Source organism: Lagopus muta, chromosome 1 (genome assembly GCF_023343835.1).
Source record: "Lagopus muta isolate bLagMut1 chromosome 1, bLagMut1 primary, whole genome shotgun sequence".
NCBI lineage: Eukaryota > Metazoa > Chordata > Aves > Galliformes > Phasianidae > Lagopus > Lagopus muta.
Window position 1 is genome coordinate 104,481,392 of NC_064433.1, and position 22,568 is coordinate 104,503,959.

The 22,568-nt window shown below is 41.1% G+C and overlaps 1 protein-coding gene across 2 annotated transcripts; it reads left to right on the top strand.

The window, feature by feature from the left end:
* Window positions 1-1,958: 1,958 nt before the first annotated feature.
* On the top strand, window positions 1,959-20,963 carry IFNAR1 (interferon alpha and beta receptor subunit 1). 2 transcript variants are annotated; one of them, XM_048948912.1, is made up of 11 exons: window positions 1,959-2,097; window positions 6,894-7,014; window positions 7,699-7,892; window positions 8,539-8,699; window positions 9,763-9,910; window positions 10,815-10,929; window positions 11,681-11,883; window positions 13,065-13,219; window positions 13,970-14,123; window positions 16,921-17,075; window positions 19,375-20,963. In XM_048948912.1, the coding sequence occupies exons 1-11, from the start codon at window positions 1,992-1,994 to the stop codon at window positions 19,600-19,602; spliced, it is 1,740 nt and encodes a 579-aa protein (XP_048804869.1). In that variant the 5' UTR covers window positions 1,959-1,991; the 3' UTR covers window positions 19,603-20,963. The 2 variants fall into 2 exon arrangements, with proteins under 2 accessions (XP_048804869.1, XP_048804877.1); XM_048948920.1 differs by having other exon boundaries at window positions 8,539-8,621.
* Window positions 20,964-22,568: the final 1,605 nt, after the last annotated feature.

Genomic DNA, 22,568 nt, shown 5'->3' on the forward strand with positions numbered 1-22,568 from the left:
ACAATACCGATTTCATAGTATCTCATTTTTACTCATCTTTTTGGGAACATGTGGAATATGGCTGAGATACAGGCATCTCTCTGCAATATAATCAATGACTGTCTTCCAGGTGGCACTGTACTGGCACATACATCTTCTCAACTTGTTTCACTGGTTTATGTCTTCAGTTGATATCATATGCCTACTAATGTTTCTTGGTCCCCATTGTTCAAATCTGCATTTAAGAGGAGTTGTACTGTAATTTTTAAAAAGAAGAATTCTTAATGTCAGTTAAATAACAGCAGTAGTGGCAGATGAACAAAAAAAAAAATGGCATTCTGGTTACTGGTTGCTCACCAGTTGGAGAAGCAAAGATTTTTGTATCTTACCCTTTAGCAATCCTTAAGTACTTCTTAAAAGCTACAGGCCAAACAGAACAAAGCTACATTTATGCACAGCTGGCACAGCTGCCCAGAGAAACTGTGGTGCCCCATCCCTGGAGGTGCTCAAAGCCAGGTTGGATGGGGCCCTGGGCAGCTGAGCTGTGGGGGGCAGCCCTGCCCATGGCAGGGATTGGGGTGGGTGGGCTTTGGTCTTCTTTCCAATTCATTGATTGTAGGATGGTTTCTTCCATGGCATTGGAAGCTTAGGCTTATTAAGCATGCTCTGAGTATATGTAGCGTCCCATAGCAGAAAATGTATCAAGAGCAACTAGGAACACTTTTATCCACAGGTTTGGCTGAAAGCATTGTGGGGTGCATTAAAAAGAGCGTGTCCAGCAGGTCGAGGGAGGTGATCCTCCCCCTCTACTCTGCCCTGGTAAGACCTCATCTGGAGTACTGCGTCCAGTTCTGGGCTCCCCAGTACAAAAAAGACAGGGATCTCTTGGAGAGAGTCCAGCAGAGGGCCACGAAGATGGTGAAGGGCCTGGAGTATCTCTCCTATGAGGAAAGGCTGAGTGAACTGGGTCTGTTCAGCCTTGAGAAAAGGAGACTGAGAGGGGACCTGATCCAGGTTTATAAATATCTAAGGTGTGGGGGGCAGAATGGCGAGGCCAGACTCTTTTCAGTGGTGAGTGGAGACAGGACAAGGGGAAACGGCTGGAAACTGCAGCATAGGAAGTTCTGCACAAATGTGCGCAAGAACTTCTTTACAGTGAGGTGACGGAGCACTGGAACAGGCTGCCCAGGGGGGAACAGTGCAGCCAGTAGGACTAGGGAGTTTATTGTTCCTCTGTACTCGGCCCCGGTGAGGCCACATCTTGAGTGCTGTGTTGAGTTTTGGACCTCTTACTACAGAAAAGACATGGAGGCCCTGGAGTGTGTTTAGAGAAGGGTAACGGAGCTGTGAGCAGTCTGGAACACAAGTCTGATGGGGAGTGGCTGAGGGAGCCGGGGTTGTTCGGTCTGGAGAGCAAGAGGCTCGGGGGAGAGCTTATTGCTCTGTACAACCACCTAAAAGGAGGTTGTGGTGAGGTTAGAGGTCTTCTCTCATGGAACAGTTATAGGACAATAGCGAATGGCCTCAACTTGTGCCACGGGAGGTTCAGATTGGATATTAGGAAACATTTCTTCTCAGCGAGAGCAGTGAGGCAGTGGCACAGGCTGCCCAGGGAGGTGGTGCAGTCACCGTCCCTGAGGTGTTCAGGAGCCGTGTGGATGTGGCACTGAGGGACGTGGGCAGTGGGCGTGGGGGGGGGGTGGGCTGGTGGTTGGACTGAATGATCTTAGTGGTCTTTTCCAACTTTAATGATTCTATAATTTTATGAAACAGGCCTAACTGTTGAACAACGGATTGGTTCCTTCTCTGTGTGTGACACAATCCGTCTCGAGGTTCCCTGAATGTTCTTTGTCAGTAAGCAGTAGCGGGCACCCTGTCGCAAGAGCCCCTTTTCGCCTGAGCTGCGTGAACGGCCCCTACGGCCACCCAAACTTCACAACACACCCACACGGCACCGCCTCCATCTTGGCGGGTGGGGCAGGCCGCATGCGCAGTCGCTAGAGGTTTCCGGTATGGGTGAGTGCTGCCACGGGCTGATGGCTGGGACGGCGTGTGCCGTGGGGCCGTTAGCAACTGTGCTGCTCTGTCTGCTGGTCGTGATGTCCCCGCGCTGTGCAGGTGAGCATGGCGCGGCAGCGGCGGCGGCGGTGGGGGGGGCAGCTGGAGCCGTGCCTGGGGCGAGGTGGGGGCGGCGCGGCCGTGGAGCCCCTCGCTCCGAGATTGTCCGGTTGCCGTCGCCGGGCTTTGGGGCGCTTAGGGGAAGGCGGGGGGGGTGGGGGGAGGCGGGGGAGGTGATGGTGTTGTGTGCCTGCTTCGTGTCTGCGTGCTGCGAGTCGGTGTGTGGGAAACGGGCTTCGGGATCCCGTTAACTTGCTGCGAGGGCGCCTCGGAGCCTTAAGTGCAACTAGGGAACCGAGGGAAACAACGCTGCTGGATTTCAGGACATGGTCTCACGGGCAGTAATGTGACGGAAGACCGAATACTGCTTTCTGGGGTCTGCACGGTGCATTTGGGGCAGGGCTGTGGCGGAAAAGCAGCTCTGCGGCTTCTTCTCTTTCCCTTTCCAGCCCTGTGCTACCTGCAGCTATTTCAGTTAACCCACACAGAGTGCACAAAGTAATTGGCATGCCATGTGGCTGCTGGGCTGCAGTGACCTGGCACATTCTGCTCAGTTCTGCCCAGCGGTTCCTCAGTCTGAAAGCCCTGGTGATAACCCTGCTGCCTTAGAGCACCGTTCTGCCCGCAGAGTCAGCAGCAGTCAGGCTGCCTCTGCTGTGTTTGGTTGTGTCTTTCTTTCTGTCTTCCATACCCACACGTAACAGGCCTGGTGCTGAAAGGCTGAGACAGAGTTTCCGTGGTAGATTCTAACCCACACATGATAAGTGGCAGGCTGTTGCTGAGCTCCTTACAGCTGCTAGCAGGCAGCGCTGCAGCAGTCATGGAGTAGGACATGTAATTGTGTACTTTCACACTGTGCTTGCCCTTATAATTCAGATAGGAGAGCAAAAGTAATCATTTTTGTTAGAATGTTTCCCTTTCGAGGTGAATGGTGTATCATCTCAACTTTTAGTTTGACAATTGGTTTAAAAACAGCATTTAAAGATTCAGAAGAAGTTTATAAGACAGCTGCTTTTTCTAGGGCTGCAAAACCGAAATTAGTTGATGTGGTGAATCCTTCCACGGGCTTATCTGTAAGTAACAGCAGTGCACTGTGAGTCTTGCCATCTTCAGCAAACTCTGTCTCTTCATATGTGTTACCACAAGCTAGAAGGTATTATTTCTTGTATTCACATGGGCGATTCATAGCAAATACCAGGGAACTGAAATATGTGGAAAGTTGATGAGTAGATTTTCAGTGGCTAAAAGAGGTCTGTAAGAAAGAAAGGGATAGACTCTTTAGCAGAGTCTGCTGAGAGAGGACAAGAAGAAATGATTTCAAACTAAAAGAAGGGAGATTTAGATTGGAAGAAGTTTTTTACCATAAGATTGGTGAGGCAGTGGAAAAGAGGCTATCAAACCTGAAGCTCATGGTAATCTGTTTATGGGCTGTTATTAAACCTGTTCCTTCTGAATTCACTATCCAACCATCAGGAAGGCTTGTGTTGGAGTTCAGAGTGATTTGCTTCTCTTCTGGATTTGGAGAGTTTATACCAGAATGGTTTCTGCCACTGGCTGTGAACTTGCTCGTTCAGATAGGCCTCAAAATGCAGCAGTTCCTGTGAGGAAGTACAGCTTGGCATCTTTTGTGATAGATTTAAGTCCATTTCCCAAAACATCACACACTTTCCTATGCCACATCATACCAGCCTGCAACCCTACGGTTGGAAAAGCTTTTGAACTGTTTCTCTTACAATAAAACCCATGGGTGGGGAGGGGGGAGATGGGAGGGAAAGTTGTGTATATAAGCTAACGTCCTCATCCCAGTGTGCTTCCTTACCAATCCTGCTGCTTTTGAAGGAGATTACTTTTATACATCTTCTATCCAACTGACAGTGGAAAAACATAGTGAGCTTCTGCAAAACTACTGAATATAGTTAATGCTGTTATATTCCACTTTTAGATAGGGTAAAAGCATAGCCTGTGGTACAGGGGCTACAAGAAAGTAGGGGACAGACTCTTAAGCAGGGCCTGTTGTGATACGATAAGGGAAAATTGTTTCAAAGTAAAGGTGGGGAGGTCTGCATTAAATATAAGGAAGAAGTTTTTTACAGTAAGGGTGGTGAGGCAGTAGAACAGGTTGCCCAGAGAGGCAATGGATGCCCTATCCCTAGAGACACTCAAGGTCAGGCTGGATGGGCTCTGAGCACCTAAAGAAGCTGTTTGTCCCCCTGCTCATTGCAGGGGGGTTGGACCAGATGGCTTTTGAAAGGTTCCTTTGAACTCAAACAATTCTGTGATGACCTTTAAAGGGTATTTTTTGGTTGATTGTTCTCCCTGAGATAGGAATGTATGTTGAACTAATTTGGTAGTGAAGAAACTGAGGGTCTGGGGAGAGGTGCATTCTTTTTGTCATTGAATCAAGCAAAGAAATCAGAGCCTTTGGAATAAGTATTGCTTTGCACACTGGGTTTCTAACTGAATCTTGAAATTTCTCTGGGAATCAAGTGTTGCTGAATTTACTCCTTGACTCCGTGGTTATTCTTTATTGGAATTTAGGAAATAATTGCTTTAGGGAAGCAAACACAAAACACTGGAAGTAGGGATTATTGTGCGAAAGGATAGGCATGGATCGCCTGTGCACATCTGTGTTATTGAGAACAATGTTAAATCAACCTGAAATACTGGGGGAAACTCAAAAAGTGCTGGGGTGTAGCAGTGCTAACTAGAATGAAAAGATTGAGACTCTTTCTGCGAGGCTGTTCTTTGTTTATAGAACTCAGCTAGAGCACTGTGGCTGGTGAGTTACGTTGTTCCAAGGGAGTTTGTTTGGAGAGAATGCATAAGACAAGAATGACAATTATTCACAAAACTAGTACGTTTTACTTACATGGGAAAATGAAAGCAGGAGATGGAGTGAGCAGGATAACTTGGGCTTGGAGCCTTCAATAAATAGTTATTTAAGCTCGCATAAGCAATTTGATTTCCTCGTGAAGGTGTTAGATCGAGTTGTCAGGTTTGCCTCTGAGGATCAGGAGAGCTTTGTAAAGTAGTAATCTGTTTTTCCAGCCAGGGCATGGAGGAAGATGCCTAATCACATTCAGGACAGATCTATGAGTGCTGTGGGGTTTTAGTGTTCTGTTTCTGTATTTACATTTTGCATCTGTTGAAGCCAAAAGGCTTCAGTGGTGGTCTGCAGCAGCAGCTGGCAGCGGAACAGAAAAGAAAACAGCAGCAAACACATTGTGATACCTGCAGTATAATGGGACAGCAGCTTGTAGCACTGAGGTTGTGTGTTTGACTCATTTCATAAACCAGGCAAGAGCTGAGCACATGCAGTCCAAAGGGAGGAAGTCCTACAGACAAAGCGCTCAATGAAGCGGCAGTTTCGTTTGTGCAGAGCAGAGCTGCTTGTTTTGATGCTTCTTGGCCTCTGAAAGCAGCTCTTAGTACCTGGTTCCAGCAATTTGTGAGGATTACAAAAGAATCAGTGTCAAGCTGGGGTCAATGTTGTTCCAGCTTGCATGAGGAAGTTCTCAGAGAAAAGAGGCAATCAAACCTGAAGCTCATGGTAATCTGTTTATGGGCTGTTATTAAACCTGTTCCTTCTGAATTCACTATCCAACCATCAGGAAGGCTTGTGTTGGAGTTCAGAGTGATTTGCTTCTCTTCTGGATTTGGAGAGTTTATACCAGAATGGTTTCTGCCACTGGCTGTGAACTTGCTCGTTCAGATAGGCCTCAAAATGCAGCAGTTCCTGTGAGGAAGTACAGCTTGGCATCTTTTGTGATAGATTTAAGTCCATTTCCCAAAACATCACACACTTTCCTATGCCACATCATACCAGCCTGCAACCCTACGGTTGGAAAAGCTTTTGAACTGTTTCTCTTACAATAAAACCCATGGGTGGGGAGGGGGGAGATGGGAGGGAAAGTTGTGTATATAAGCTAACGTCCTCATCCCAGTGTGCTTCCTTACCAATCCTGCTGCTTTTGAAGGAGATTACTTTCCTATAGTGAGCTTCTGCAAAACTACTGAATATAGTTAATGCTGTTATATTCCACTTTTAGATAGGGTAAAAGCATAGCCTGTGGTACAGGGGCTACAAGAAAGTAGGGGACAGACTCTTAAGCAGGGCCTGTTGTGATACGATAAGGAAAAATTATGATTACTCTGTGATCTTTTTTTCACAAAGCTTCCTGATTTTAGTTTGAGCACTTTTAATCCATATCTAATATTGCCTCCTGTTGGCTATCTCCCTGACAGAGGTTAGTTCTTCTCCTCTCGTGGACTGCTCTTTCCCTTGACATTTTAATCATTCTTATATGTGTCCTCAGGTTTAACCCTTGCCCTCCATATGTCATTTTATGTGCTGTTCCTTGGGTAAAAGAAAACATAGGACTTAAGACAGGTAGAAAACCTGCTGTGAGAAGAAACCTCACTGAATGGGATTTATATTCAAGGCCGTGCATTGATTTTTGTGGCAGTAATGTGTGGCACAAAGTCTGACGCAGTGTCTGTTCCACAGCTGTGAAATGAGAGCATTAGGTCAGTCCTGAGTGGTTTGCAGCTGAGCTCCAGATGTTGGATCCAACCAATAAAATATGGCATAAAAGCATTCAGATTGCTTGTAATCGCCCGTAGCAGTGAACTTCATGTGATGGATGTTATGACTGCATGTGTTTTTGAAAGGGATGTAGGGGTGTAATTATTTCACTGTCACTCTTTTTAACAAAAGTGGTTTCTCCTTATACTGTGTCAAAATTACTTATCCCAATCCTTATATAGCTTGATATTGTCTTTTTTTTTTTTTATAGGCCAGACTGATCTGAAGAGTCCTCAGGATATTCAGGTTTATGCTGTAAATGCAAATTTCACCCTGAGGTGGAACTACACTGGGGATGGTACCAATGTGACCTTTTCAGCACAATACCAGTAGTAAGTAGTAGCTTCATGCTGAGCCACGAAGTATCAGACCTGGAGTTTTACAGAAGAGCCAATTGGTTTACTGATTGATTTATGTTTCTTGATGCTGCCACATAAAACTTTTAGGTAGATATTTCTTGACATAGAATCCAAGAGTTGTCCTTCATATTTCTAGCTTACATGTAAAATTAGATTGTTACTGATAGGGATGTGTTATAAACACACAGCACACTTAGTAGTAATTCTCAATGCTGGGCAATAAAGTGGTACATTTGGAAAATCTAGTTTTCAAATGTATTGATTCTTCTGTTTTGGGGGGTTCTTTCCTTTTTTTTGAGCTAGGTTGTGTCAACACACAAGCTAGATTTGAGAGAGGAAGTAATTCTGGATTTTGGCAGTTCTTTGTTTCTGTTCTTAGACACTGTGTTCGCACGCTGAATAAGCCTAGTGGTTAGCTATCAGTCTACAAAGTCTGATACTCTTGGGTAAAAAGGTTAAACTGATAAAGTGCTAGATTAAAGTAATGAATTAAATAGTGGTATCAACTTGTGGCTGACAAAATAGGTATCACCAGCACCAGTGTAATTGGTGCTAAATGCTAGGCAAACTGATACTTCTTAGCGTTTAGAAGAAGGTGAAGAAAACTGAGGATTTAGATTGCTTTGATTTTTATTTTATTTTATCTTCTTCTCGCAGCTTTGATGATGTTCAGACAGATAAACCAGAATGGAGGGAATTATCTGGTTGTCAGAATGTCAGTCACACGGAATGTGACTTTTCTTCAGCAATAACTGCATACTATGATGTGCATCACATGCGCATAAGGGCTGAAAGAAGGGAAGACAAGTCTCCATGGTCTAGCATTTTTGAAATGATTCCATATGAAATAGGTATGAGCTCCTTACACATAGCAACATATCTAGTTAAATGTCCTTCTGCACTTTATTGTGGCTTATATGTCGTTTCTTCTGCTTACAACAGCGTAAATTAGTGGCTGTTTCAACCTTAAAGTAATGTAAGGTACTTAGAGGTGATTTCTGGAAAGGGAAAAGTATTGATGGTGGTGCTGTTCTTCTGAGGGATCTTACTATCACTCTGTCTTTTTAGATTCCATAAAACCTCCCTGAAATGGGCTTTCCTGGAGGTCATCTACTGACCTCTTGGCTTTTCATTATAGGATAGTGAAGGAAGGCTATTGTGCAGTACTACTGGATTGATTTGTTTGAGCTAAGTTTTTTGCCTTACTGATTTTAAAATACAGTCCAGCTTTTTCATTCCTTTACAGAAAATGTTCAGTTGTAATACTGCATTTTAATTTCAGGCAACATTGTCATATATTTTAGGTCAGATTTCTGTGAGTTACTGCCTGAGAATTAAAACTAAGTTTCTGTGGGCAATTCCTGTAGTTTTGTTACAGCATTGAAAGAGTTGAAAGTAAGATACTAAATCACAGTAGCTGTGTATTATTAATGTAATTTAAATGTTGGTTTGTTTTCCTTTAAACATTCATCACGCTTGACTTTTTCATATTTGCAGCTCAGATTGGTCCCCCTGAAGTAGCATTGCAGTCCATAAATGGAGCCATTAAAATTAAGGTTTCTCCTCCAGAAGCAAATCAGGTCCGAAAAATGTGGCTAAACCCTCTGATTTTTAAATATAATGTAGTTATCTGGGAAAATTCATCCAATGTAAGAGAGGTATGATTATATTCTGATGTTTTTGACCATAACCTTTGCCTTAATTGTTGAATGCTCTAAAATTGAATTGTTTAAATATATAGCTTGTTTAGTTACACAATAATAGTACAACTGTTGCAATGTGGCTGAGAAATTGTTTTTAATTTGTGTGTTTGTATTTCTAGAGGACTATGTTAGGTATTTTATGAGAATTGCTATGTTTCTCTTAAATCCCAGAGCCAGCTGTTAATGCATGAGGGGTGAAGTGAAACCATCTCACATGAACTGGAGCAGGATCTACTGTCAGCCAGCAGGAACAGGGAAAGGAAAGAAAGTTCAAGGCAGTGGGAAGAAACACAGTAGGATAAAGATAGGGAAGGGTAAGGGCAAGATAAGAGGCTAATTTGATCTTCTGGAGTTCTTATAATTAAAGTACAAGCTGTGTGTCTGACATGTCTGGTCAGCCAAGTGGGGAGAGGAGGAAGTGTTTGTTCAATGAACATAGTGCGCTTGAATCCCTCAGTTATGTTTCATCCAGAGCTGTGCTGCATTCCTGAAACTGTAAATCTAGTTTCATATGTAAAGGAACAAAGTTAGAAACTTCCTTTCGGCGCTGAATCAGCTACACGTATCGTCCTTTGTTCCCTGCTTTAGCACTGCCTAGGGAAAGCTGGGGAGGGACTTCTTGTAAGGGCACGTAGCAACAGGACGAGGGGAAATGGCTTTAAACTGGAAGATGGTACACTGAGACTAGATGTTAGGAAGAAATTGTTTACTGTGACGGTGGTGAGACACTGGAACAGACATTGATTGCCCAGAGGTGTTGTGGATGCTCCCTCCATGGAGGCATGCAAGGCCAGGCTGGATGAGGCTTTGAGCAGCCTGGTCCAGAGGGACATATCCCTGCCTACACTAGGAGATTGGGACTAGGTGATCCTAAAGGTCCTTTTCATCCCAAACCATCCTATGCTCCTGTGATATTGTACAAATAGACCGAAACCTGGCGGGTGGAAAGGATACTTGAAAATCAGCTCATCTGGAAGAGCAGTTATCTTCATATACTGTTCACAATTCTCTCTTATAGGTCAGAAATCAAAAGATTTTACCTATGGATGTAATAGATGGTCTTGCTCCAGAGACCACCTATTGTTTGAAAGTTCAAGCAAGTATTCTTCTGGACTATCGAGAAGGCCTGTTCAGTCCAATCCATTGCATAAAAACCACCCATAAAGGTAAAGTGTGAAGTCATCTTACTTCAAACAGCTTCCTTCTTTGGTATAGCAGCAATCATCACACGTTATTTAGAATTTTGTATTTTAAACCAATGTAAAATGTTGCCTATTGATATTAGAAGTTTTTATAGTACACAGAGGTTTTCGTGTGGAGGCAAATTCTGTCCAGTGATTTGGATTGTGAACACTACTTTCTCTGTATTGGAAAACTAGATATTTTTTTTGGATTTGTGACTTTGAATCAAGAGGAAAGGGAAGCGTGTGTTGACAAAATAAAATACTTTTGTGTATTAGGTAATGAATGAATGCATATGAAGTGGAGCCAGGCTTAGAAAAATGTCTTTTATGCAAGCCTTTTGGACTTTATTTTTGCAGATTCTGAAGAATTCCTGTGTGCAACTTGCTTGCAATTAATAGCTTGCTTTGCACGTCTACACTTAAATTCTTTTGTGCGCTGTTCAAGTGTCTTTAAGTATTCCTCAATGTGTGTTTCAGGAAAAATTACAGTGTGGCAATGTAGAAAATTAAACTCTAGATTGAGTGGATGATGCATCAAAACTGCTTTGTGTTTGTTTGTGTATATTTCACATAGTTTTCTAGGCAAGTCACTGCTGGACTAGTTTATTTCTAAAAATCTCCATGCATCTCTCCTTCATTTTAACTGTAGTGAACTAAACTAATGCTTTTATTGTTAAAGGCTTACATTCTGTTGTATATACAGCATATCAGTTTGTCATCTTTATAATTCAAACATAACTGTTTTTGGGTTTGTTTTTTTTTTACTGTTCTGTAAACTTCCTGAATGTGTACCATGACCATGAGGAATGCTCGCTCAGTGAGGAATTGCTGTATGTGATACAAAGCTTATTACTACCCAGTAACTTCTGCTTTTTCTTTTGAGCAGTAAATGACCTTCTTTGTCCAACGAATGTGAGAGTTTTTGCTTTGAACATGCAATTCTATCTGCTTTGGGATAATCACTATAAAGAACATGTGAACTATACCGTACAGTATCTCATGTGAGTTAAGCAACTTCCATCTCTCCGTAGTGTAGTTCTAAATGGCATATGCTGTCTTTTGCAAATGCTTGCTAGAAGTTAAATACTTTGTAAATGTGTTTTAACGCATTCTGTGAAGCACTAAATTCATCTAGTGGCTTTTTAAAGGATTGCATACAGCCTATTGTAGAACTTCTGAATGCTGGTCTTGTCGTAGGAGTGCTAAATACCTGACAGAATTGACTACTCTGTATTCTAAGTAGCATTTCTTATAAGATAGGAAGTTTGCATTTCCTTGTACCTTTTTAAATGTGAAGAAATTAGATGACTAGAAGTCATGAGCAAAATGCTGTTGTTCAAGGTTTCAACTGTCAACATATTTGATTACTTCTGGTCACTTTCCAGCATTTGAAAAAGAAAATGTCATATCTAAATGCATGCATCTTAATGTCCAGTTGCATGTGGAACAAATACTGTGACTGGCATCAAAATGACGAGAGAGAGCTCATCAAGAGCAGCATTCTTTTGGAGTTCCTTCAACGTGACATAAAAATAACTTCATAGAACTCGTTGAAAAATCTGAATTTGAATTGTAAAAATTTTTACAACAGGAAATTTTTCCAGTGAGGATTAAGTAAGGCACTCGTTTGTACTTCCTGATTTAATTGACTTCATTGTTTCATTTATAAATAGAACTAGTTTTCTTGTTTGTTTGTTTGTTTTAAATCTGTGGGCCCTATGTCATAAAAAGACATTGAAATGTTTCTTGCAGTGGGTACCTAAAGAACCTTTATGATGATTATTCCTCGAAGTGGCGGAAGGTATCAGGATGTGAGGACATCACTGACATGAAATGCAATTTGTCGTCTGTCATCGAGCCTACTTCAGGATCTCATTACTTCCGTGTGCAGGCCATGAATGAACATAATAAATCATGTTTGTCTAAAGATATAAGAGTAGATCCTCTGGTAACGAGTAAGGAGATATTCTTTCTTAAATTTTTTCATTTCTCAGCCAACTTGTACCTGATGCTACATGAGTTGCTCTGAAAGTGATGCCTCCTATTTAATTCCATGGAAACTAGCACAGATAAAAAGATGAGAGTAACACAATTTGATAGAGCAAATTCTCAGCTACAAAACAATATTTTTCAACGTAGTCACCACAGTTAGCTGTATGCTTCCATCACTGATAAACAAGAGCCTGCATGCTTTGTTTGTAAATGTCTGCAGCAGTGGAGGTGGCTCATGTGACCTGCTGTTTCACAGCTGCTATGATGGTATCGTTGCTAGGAAAATGTTGCCCATGCGGCCCATCCTTCATTGGCCCAAAGAGATCAGGTTGCCCAGGGTCTTATCCAGCCTTACCTGGAAAGTCTCCAGGGACAGGGCATCAACCACATCACTGGGCAGGCAACCTGTTCCTGTGCCTCACCATCCTCACCGTAAAAGATTTTTTTTCCTTATATCTAACCTAAATCTACTCTCCTTGAGCTTGAAGCCTTTTCCCCTCGTTCTGTCACCACAGACCCTGCTAAAGACTCTGACCCCTTCTTTCCTGTAGCTCCCCTCTAGATACTGATGATGGATGAGCTGATTGAGACATACTACATGCTTTGTAGTTTTGACAGCTGTGCATGGCTGTCCATGGCTTGTCTTTCATGTCTCTTACCACTGCTAAAATGCATCACCCACTGCTTCACTGTACTCACATCCAGTCTTTGGTTTCCCTTGAAGTGTCGGTGAATATCAGTGAGATCCATTTTTTCCATACAGAGGAATTCAGTGACACACCTTTGCTTCATACACACTTCTGTGTCAAACGCCGTTATGTCAAACTGTGACACTTATGCTGTGTGCCACGTGACAACAGCATGTAATGGCATATTGGTGGGAAGGTTCAGCCTTTACTGCTGTACCACCAACATCCACCTCTGTTGTCATGGGTCAACAAAGTGAAATAGGAGGCAGTACTTTCGGAGCTGCCCTTATGCATACAGATACATACAGGTGAAACTATTAGTCAAGTCAGAGTTTTAAATACACATTTTAATAAATTTTCATAGATTTAAATGGCTGTGTTTTATTCAGTATTGTTACTTCTATTCTGTCAGTCTTGTTTTTTTTTTAACCTTTCTTTTTTTTTAACGTCTGAAGATGAAATTGGCCCTCCTGATATAAAGGTGGACATCAGTGATGTTTTGCTCCATATCAAGATTATTCCTCCAGGAGGACCTAAGAGTGAAATCATGAGTGACCTTTACGATTTATCTTACCAGATTCTATATTGGAAGAATTCATCAGATAATGAGGTATGAAATCATCAAGTGCTTAAAACAGTCTGTGCAATTTGCTATGACATGAACAGTCCATTTAAGTTCTCAAGAAGCTTATTTTCAGAAGAGGCACGTACACGGTGTGCCAGTCATGGTGCCTGTTTGTTTTTGTGAAAGATTCTTTTAAAAAGTCTAGCATTACAACCTGAGGTGATTTTGATCTTTTTTCATTCACGTGGCCATGTAATGATTTTGTAAAGCTACGCTCTGAGTTTCATAAAGCTGCCAAATGGCTTGCTTTTGAACAGAGGTTTCTTTCTTACAGTATCTCTGTAGGAGTCTTGTCCTAACGTAGATTCTTGCCTCTCAAATGCTTATTTCTGTATTTGCAGTTTTATACCTACATGTATAATAAAATAATGAAGCCTTGAATGTTTCCAGTTCATATTTTAATACATCTCCTCATAGTCTTTAAATGTTCCTAGAGCAAAATAGTTTTATCATAATCGGGAAATGCGTGTGTATAAACTTGTGGGAAAAGGAAAACAGTAACTGGAAGGAGTTTAATTTTGCACACAGTACATTAGTTTTGATTGCAAAATTTTGGTATGGTGAAAATGGTATCTTCTTGACAATCAGTGTTTTCTGAATTGGCTTGCTTTAGAGTTACGTGGTTCTTCTGTTTTATTCGAAGCTACTTACAGGATTACTTGTTCAGCAGAGTCCAAAACTCTTGGTGAGTGATTCTTATAATATGTATGTGCACCTTACTTTGTTCTTTTTCAGGAGGAAGTAAAAATGAAAGAAACAAAACAGACAATAGCGGCAGTCTCAGATCTGACACCCTCAACTTTGTACTGTGTGAAAGTACAAGCGTTCTCAGTAGCTTACAACAAAAGCAGTGATTTCAGCAAAGAGGAATGCATCGAAACACCTGGAGGTAAGATGAACTTTGGACTTGTTACACCTACGGAACTGAAACTGTTAACACTTCACCGGCCTTTGCAGTCCTCACTAGTTAGGAAGTATTTGCAGCACGATGTAACGGCCTTAACAAGTCAGCACCCATTTGGGCAGAGGTCTGTCACTGCTGCTGTGTTCTGTCCTGTTGCTGTACTGATACTTCTGTTCTGACCTCAACAAAACTGCATTGCGGTTATTCCACGGTACATCTGAGTTTAGAAATTGTCTCAGAATAGTCACTGTAATGATTATGAATTAAACTGGCCATGAGCCAGCAGTGTGCCCTTGTGGCCAAAAAGGCCAATGGCTTACTGGGGTGCATTAAAAAGAGCGTGGCCAGCAGGTCAAAGGAGGTGATCCTCCCCCTCTACTCTGCCCTGGTAAGACCTCATCTGGAGTACTGCGTCCAGTTCTGGGCTCCCCAGTACAAAAAAGACAGGGATTTCTTGGAAAGAGTCCAGCGGAGGGCCACAAAGATGGTGAAGGGCCTGGAGCATCTCTCCTATGAGGAAAGGCTGAGTGAGCTGGGTCTGTTCAGCCTTGAGAAAAGAAGACTGAGAGGGGACCTGATCCAGGTCTATAAATATCTAAGGTGTGGGGGGCAGAATGGCGAGGCCAGACTCTTTTCAGTGGTGAGTGGAGACAGGACAAGGGGAAACGGCCTGAAACTGGAGCATAGGAAGTTCTGCACAAACATGCGCAAGAACTTCTTTACAGTGAGGTGACGGAGCACTGGAACAGGCTGCCCAGGGAGGTGGTGGAGTCTCCTTCTCTGGAGATGTTCAAGACCTGCCTGGATGCCGACCTGTGCGACCTGCTGTAGGGAACCTGCTTTGGCAGGGGGGTTGGACTCGATGATCTCTGGAGGTCCCTTCCAACCCCTACAATTCTGTGATTCTGTGATTAATTCCAGCTTGTTAATAGCACACTTTAATGTCCATTACTTCCTAAATATGGTTATGAGGGTGCAGGGAATCTCTAGGTGCTACATTTTTAAGAGTATTTTATTCTTGAGTTATCTTAATTATTTTGTGAATTAACTTAATTTAAAAAAAAAATCCTAATCTAAAGTGTGAGGGGGCACTTAGGGGACAAATAAAGATGAAAACACTCAGACTGACTTGTTTGCACATTGTGTGCAAAGTGAAAATAGGTTTGAGGATGGGTTATATTCAGTCAACATCAGGGTGTGTTAAACTGTTGAATTTAATTTGGCTGGTTGTCTTTTAGTAAGAGCTCTTAGTACTAGTAGAAATGAAGAACTATCCGAACTGATACTAAGAAAATTTAATAGTCATATTATTATTTTCTCACATAATAAACTTCTGGGACGTAGTGATTTATATAGTCCTCACTTCCTGTCTTTATTAATCCTAAAAATAATTGTTACCTTTTTTTAGTTTCATAAAATAAATTCTTTAATTGTTCAACTGGTTAAAGATTAGATTTCCCCATATTGCCCTATTGAACTTAACCTACTAAAGACCAAGAAGTACGTTCCAGCCTCCATATTGGGATAGAAAGTCACACAGATTGTGCCATGTGTTTCCCAGATGTTCTTATAACTGTGTGGAATGTTTTTGTTCTTTGATCACTTGTACTAACTGGAAATAGAGATTAAAAAGTTCCGATTGTCTCATCTAGGTTATTTGTAAAGTGTTTCCTGTTATTATAGTGTGTTCAATCTCCCTTCAGTTGGTTTGTTTGATAGAGAGAATGTTGCAAAGTAGAATAGAGGAGTAGAATAGAAGGAAGCTTGCAGAACTCTTGAACTTAATCACTGAACACCCTATGACTATTCAGCTGAAAGATTTATTTGATGACAATATTTTGCTATCAAAAGCTGGGTTCTGCTTTCTATTCTTCTACCACAAGGTTCAAAATTTAAGTCTTAGAACTGAACCTTGCCTGTTAGAAGCCTTTCTATGGTTCTTGAGTTGGAACGGGAATACAGGATCATTTTTGAGCACTGAAGTGAAATTTATCTCATCTTTCTATACTTACATAGGTTTCTGTACTTAAATAGGTTTCTGTACTAGTGTAAGAAGTTGAGCAGTTGTCTAGATTACCAGTATAGGAAATAGTCAGAATATGCTTGGGATTGATTTATTCCTAGATACTCATCTGAAAGAAATAGATAAGTTGCTTGCTAGATCTTTTTTCTCCCTACTGACTGGGCCACAGTCATCTGAATCTTAGAACAGGAGTTCCTTTCCTGTCAAAGCAACTCTTTTGTGCTCCTAGAGGTCTTCCAAGTCTGGCCATTCTAATCATTTCCTGGCTGAAAAGCCAGCAGCCAACTTTGCTGTTTTAATTGTTCATTCTCCTTCCATAACCTATGGAAATTTCCGTAACGTGGAAATGTTGACTCCTGTATTTCCATTAGTTTCATATTATGTAGTCTGGGGCCAGAGCCAGCGGGGTAACAGATTTGTGTGCATCAGGTGCTTCATGTGGTTGTCTGTGGGCAGCCTTTCTGTCTTGCTGTCAGGTAGTGAGGGAATCACTGGATCCTGGTTCTGATCCTGTGTGCAGATTCCTGTGTTCTCATATTTGATAAATCTCTTGTGCTGTGATTTTAATGAAATTACTGAAGGTATAAGGATGACATCATTTTCGTAATGATCATCATGCCTGGCTATAGTGATGTAGGATTGCGAAATTCTATGATAAGCGCTGTGTCAGATTTGGAAAACATCGGTTATAATCTTGGTAGTAGTTCATGAATACCTAGACTAAATGTTTGGTTTATTGGTTTTTTTTCCCTTCTTTAGGTAAAAGCTTACCTCTGATCATTTTAGCAACATTTGTAGCTGCGCTGATTGTTGTCTTGATTGTGGCATTGCTGGTTATTTTTTTCCTGTATCAAGCCTACAATAAAATCAAGTACATGTTCTTTCCTTCATGCCGGACTCCTCTGAACATAGAGGTAAGATGAGATTTATTTTTCTTTAAGCAGAAAATATAATGGAAAGAAAGAAATGATTCTGTTATCTTGTAGTCTTACAGATTAATTGTATACTTTTTAACAAAATGCAGGAATGCCCAAGGGAAAAATTGAGTAGTAATATGTTCTAGAATTCTGCGTAACACAGAATGGGCACTGGGACTTACATCCTTTCACTTACCAGCTTGACATTATTTTCTTGCTGCATAAAACTTGATTTTTATTGCTTCCAGTTTGTTTGTTCCTTGTTGCATTACACCTCACTAGTTTATCTGAAGGTTTGTTTGGGAGGGAATCATGAGTATCTTGGAGAGGGGAGTTGACTGAGAGCACCTCTGCAAGGAAGGACCTGGAGATACTAGTGGTAAATATGAGCTGGCAATGTGTGTTTGCAGCCTAAGCAAGTCAGTCATATCCTGGACTGCTTCAAAAGAAGCCTAGTCAGCAGGTCAAGGAGTTGATTGCCTGCTTTTTAACTCATAAGGCTCTACCTGCAGTACTGCATTCAAGTCTGGGACTCCCAATGCAAGAGGGCCATGGAGTTGTTGGAACATCTCAAGAGTAGGGCTATAAAGATGGTCAGAGGGCTGGAGCACCTCTCCTGTGAAGAAATGCTGAGAGCTGGGGTTGTTTGGCTTAGAGAAGGCTCTGAATTTGTGACCTCTTGTATAAGCTCACCTTATGTTTGTTGTTTTGTTTTGTTTTTAAATGCTGGGGCCTGTAGTGAGAAGGGACAATCATTTTAAACTGAAACAGAATAGTTTCACATTGGATATGAGGAGAAATTTTTGTGACGAGGAGCATCTGGAGCAGGTTGCCCAGAGAAGTTGTGGATGCCTCCTTCATGGAAGCATTCAAAGTCAGGTTGAATGGGGCTTGAGCAACCTCTTAACAGTCCTTGCCCATGGTGAGGGGGGAGGGTTGGAAGTAGATGATCTTTAAAAATCCAACCAAAACCATTGTGTGGTTCTATGCTTAGAAGTTGATGGAGCATTTTCTGGCTCTTTCATTATTAGAATTAGAGAGAATTGAATGGTTTTATTAAGATCCAGATTCAAAATCAAAGCATCTTCAAGCAGGCAGACCTCCAGATCTCTTGGTCATAAGACTCTCTGGATACAAGAAGGGTTAATTGGATCAAGGGCATCTTTGTAGAAGAGAACTGAATGAAACATTACTAAAATAAACAGAAACCATATCTGGCTCAGGAAGCTGGTGAGAGTTGGATGTTGGAAGCGTCCTTCCAGCTTTGTGTATTCTGTGGAAGTCATATTACACTTCTGCCATATCTTCTGTGTCTCTTTATCATCTGAGAGGCTGTGTGATCAAAGAACTGTTGTTATTGCCTGTCCTTTAAAACTCAAAGGAGGTAAAAGTGCAAGTTCAATCTTTGGAGGAAATTTTGATATAGCAAATGTCTGCCATCTCTTGACATGATGACCTTATGGTTCAAGTCCCAAAAAGGATGATTATGCAGTTTCTGAGCTCTGCTTGGCATAGTACTTAATAGTGATCCTATTCTAGATCACTAGATCCCGGAGCCACACATAAATGTGGATACATTTTAGAATGTGAGTGTATCATAGAATCACGGTTCTGTATTGGAGCATATCCAGAACTACTCCTCACACAGCTTTCTTCAGTGTTTCCCAGACCACTGACTTGAGCGGTGTGTGGCCTTCCTAATGTATCACCTTCTCCTTGGGGCTCTTATGATATGTAATGTGCAGAGCTTTCTGAACGCAGCTATAATTTAACCCTAGTTGCATAGTTTTCAAGGGCTAATCTGAACTTAATTTGTAAGGCAGCATTTTAGCTCTTTTGTTCAGTAGAATACTGATAACAGAATTAATATTGTGTATTTATTTGATATAAAAACCATTTCAGAGAATAGATTTGAAGCACATAGAGCAGACAGCGGCACTCTTGAGAGCTATGTAAGGCTTGGTGTCGTGCTGTAGCAGCTTGCTTCATTCATTCCTTTTATTTCTTGAGTGCTCTCAAGGCTGTAATCAATGAAGTATTGTGATTATATACCTGATTGACAGCTGCAAACATAGCAGAAGAGTTGAGGTTGCTAGAACAATGTGTAAATGCAGCTAAATTTTTGTAACGACTTTTCATTCCTGAACTTAAGAGAGCAGGTTGCATGCTATAGGTAGAAAAATTTGTGACTATTGGATACAGTACAGTGTAGTTGTATGGCCTTCATGTTAAGTGGGGTTATTTTTTAGGTGTTGTATATGAATGTTCGTCTTTCTTTGCGCTTCTGTTTTTGCAGGGCTTTGGAGGACAGCTCTTTAGCAGTCCGTTTGTGCCTGCTGCAGAAGAACCAGTAGAAATTTGTTACATAATTGAAAGTAGCATCGCAGAAGAAGTAAATCAAAATGATTTTAAAGGCAACAGACATTTCAAACAGAGCAGTCGGGATTCGGGGAATTACTCTTACGATGATAATACCTCACAGAGCAAAGGATCAGAAGAAGCACTAGGAAAGGACATACTATAACTTCTATGGAAATAAAATTCAAAGATGGGACTTGTAGTATAATAAACACTTGAACTTTTTTTAGTTATGAAAGTCTTCGGCCTAATGAAGACTGTATGACTTTGGGATCCTTGTTCTGAAGTTTTCAAATCTGCACTTTGTTACTGGAAAATTAAATACCTTCTCTGCTGCCAGCTGACTGCAGTTAAAGCATGATGGAGTTCTGGTAGCTTACGCCATTTTGACTGAATGGTCATCTGATGATAAAAGGAATACTATCCAAATACAGAGAAGAGATCTGTATGCTTCATATACTTGAACCTATAACCTTGATGAAAGCCTACTGTGTTGCACAAGAAGGATTTCTCTCTTACAGGTTTATTTTGTGTGCCAATGTGTACTTTGACAGAGTCCTTAGATTATCTTTATGCAGGCAAAAGAAAATCGATGCCAAATACCATTTCAAATACTTCTCTGGCATCTTCCAGCTGCTTGGAGACAGTGTTTTTTGAGTCAGTAAGTCCAGAGCAAAGTATGCTCTGGAAAGTATCCAGAGCAAAGAAGACAACAGCCTCAACGAGGCAAATCCTCTGAGCATCCCTTTAAAATTCCTTATAGCCGTGGCTGCCAGGTGCTCCCAGTGCTCACTTCCATGTGTGTGAAGCTGTGTATTGGGGTGCTCTTCTCCCATAGCACTGGTTAACATGGGCAAGTACCAAGTGGGGAGAAGGCACTCCACTGTGGAAAATAAAAAAAAGTCACAGTGGAAGCACTTTGCAAATAGAGGTATGGTCAAATTGCATTGTGCTGCGTTTAGAATGGCAGCCAATGAATACATAAAATAACCGAATAATACTTTGAAAAATACTTCAACAATTACTTTGATGATAAGGCATATTAAGATGAATATCTGTTCTTTTTTTTTTTTTTTTTCTTCTCTCACCAGAAGGTTACAACTCTTGTAACTGAATGAGATTTGTGAATGTGAAACTTTATTCTGTATGTACAAATATCCAAGTTGTATTTAGAAAATGCCTTCTAACAGCATGGCAAGGACACTGTCCTTCACAGCTTTTCCAACTCAGCCTTTTCTTTCCAACAGCCAACTCTTTGTACTAATTGTACAGATGCTGCAGTTATATTTGTCTGCATACCACTTTCTTCTGTCAAAGTATTTTTATTTTTTATAGATTATTTTTTACGACAGAATTGACTTAGAATAAACTAGGTTTGAGTTACACGTGGGCCATTGTGTATTACAGCAAGCAACTGCTGGTGTTTTTGTATCTTTTTTTATCTCAAAAATGTGTTCTAATTTTATAAATGTCATGTTCCGGTGTTCATTGAAGAACTTAATAAATTTTGCACATTTACTACTTTAATCCTTTCTTGGTTCTATTTCCAAAATAGCAGGATTGAAGCTATTGCACATTGGAAATCCCCATGATTCTCTCTTATTGTCCTTCCAGAAAGGAAGGACTGCATGAAGAATATCGCATAAAAACTTAATTAGCGCTTACGTGGGAACAAGCATGGTTTAAGCAGTTCAGAATGGAAGTACCAATGACACTGAGTCAGAGCTTATAAACTGACAAATGGGAATGGCAGCATCTCACCATCAGTGGTAAGACGCTCTGTGGATGGCTGTAGCAGATGAAACACAGTATCAAGTTGGCTCTTTGTGCGGTCTGTTCAAAGTAATCTTGCTTCAAAGTCAAATTTGCTTTTCCACTGTGAGAATGCAAATTGTTTATGCAACTGTTCCTCATAGTGCTTTATGTTCTAATGGGCCTTCTTGGGTATTTTTTTTTCCCTGAACAACTTCAAGTTCAGACTGCTATTCTTGTGACCTACATCCACAGTAGGGCTTGGGGATGTATTTTCATTTCGGGGATGTTTCAAAAGTAAAGATATTCTAAACGTTTTTCTGAAGTAAGGTTGGGAGGGATGTTATTTGTTTTCTGGGTTGTTTTTTGTTTTTTTTGTACCTTTTTTCATGTCCATCTAGAGGAAAGGGTTCCTCTGGTATTTCAGCAGCTGACTGCAGAACATTGTTTTGATAACTGTGAACTATTTCCAGTGAAGACATTGTTTGCCTCCCCAGGTTTTGGTGCTTTGGAAAACAGCAATTTCATAGGAGGGGATATTGCTGTCAGACCTCAACCGATAGCAAAGGCTACAGCAAATGTTAATCAAAATGGGCAGAATTCCTAATTTGCATGTAATCCACCTTTTTATCTTTTTTTGTGAGAATACAGGAGAAAATGAACTGTAATGAATATGTACATTTGTGTGGATATGTGCAATGTACGCACATTTATAAAGAAAGTGTGCTTCCAAGATGAATCGGATCTTGTTAACATCTCCTGAAGCAGTAAAAACAAAATCTTATCATGGAAATGCTCACTCTGCTTATATAATATCTAATAAGCAGGAAAAATTAAATTCTTACATATCTGATGCATTCACATTCTTCTTGTTTCAGGTGTATCCAGAATTACTGGAAAGTAAGTTGGAACTTTTGCAGCCCAGCTTCTAAGATGAGTTGATCACAAATGCATAGAGGAACTGCATTCAAATGGGTTTGTTTGTTTGTTTGTTTTTCCAGTTTCCAAAGTCCTAAAGAATAAGACACTTTCAGTGTTTGTCTTCTTTCCTTGTTCAAAATATTTTCAAGAGAAAATTAGTATTAACTCTTTAGTCTGGAAGAAATCTGAAGAGGAACTACGTTTGACCATTTCCACTGGAATTATTCAGTGGGATCAGATACAGCCCTGTTAATAGCCAAACACTTTGTGTAGACTGTAGAGAACTGACATATGTAAGCAAGCTCAGCCAAAACAATGGGATTTGAGACCTGAAGCACTTACTCAATGAAATATTGTTGGAATATGTTGGAATGTGGTCTCCTTCGCTTGGAATATAATCTGGAACAAGGATGAACAGCGCAGCAGAAGCTTCCTCTCATGGGGTTTTTAGTTGGAAGG

Excerpts from the sequence above, each read along its gene's own strand:
- IFNAR1 (XM_048948912.1), top strand. The coding sequence starts at position 1,992 with ATGGGTGAGTGCTGCCACGGGCTGATGGCTGGGACGGCGTGTGCCGTG. Across the intron at positions 9,911-10,814 it reads CATAAAAACCACCCATAAAG|TAAATGACCTTCTTTGTCCA; the intron begins GTAAAGTGTGAA and ends TCTTTTGAGCAG. Across the intron at positions 11,884-13,064 it reads AGTAGATCCTCTGGTAACGA|ATGAAATTGGCCCTCCTGAT; the intron begins GTAAGGAGATAT and ends TAACGTCTGAAG.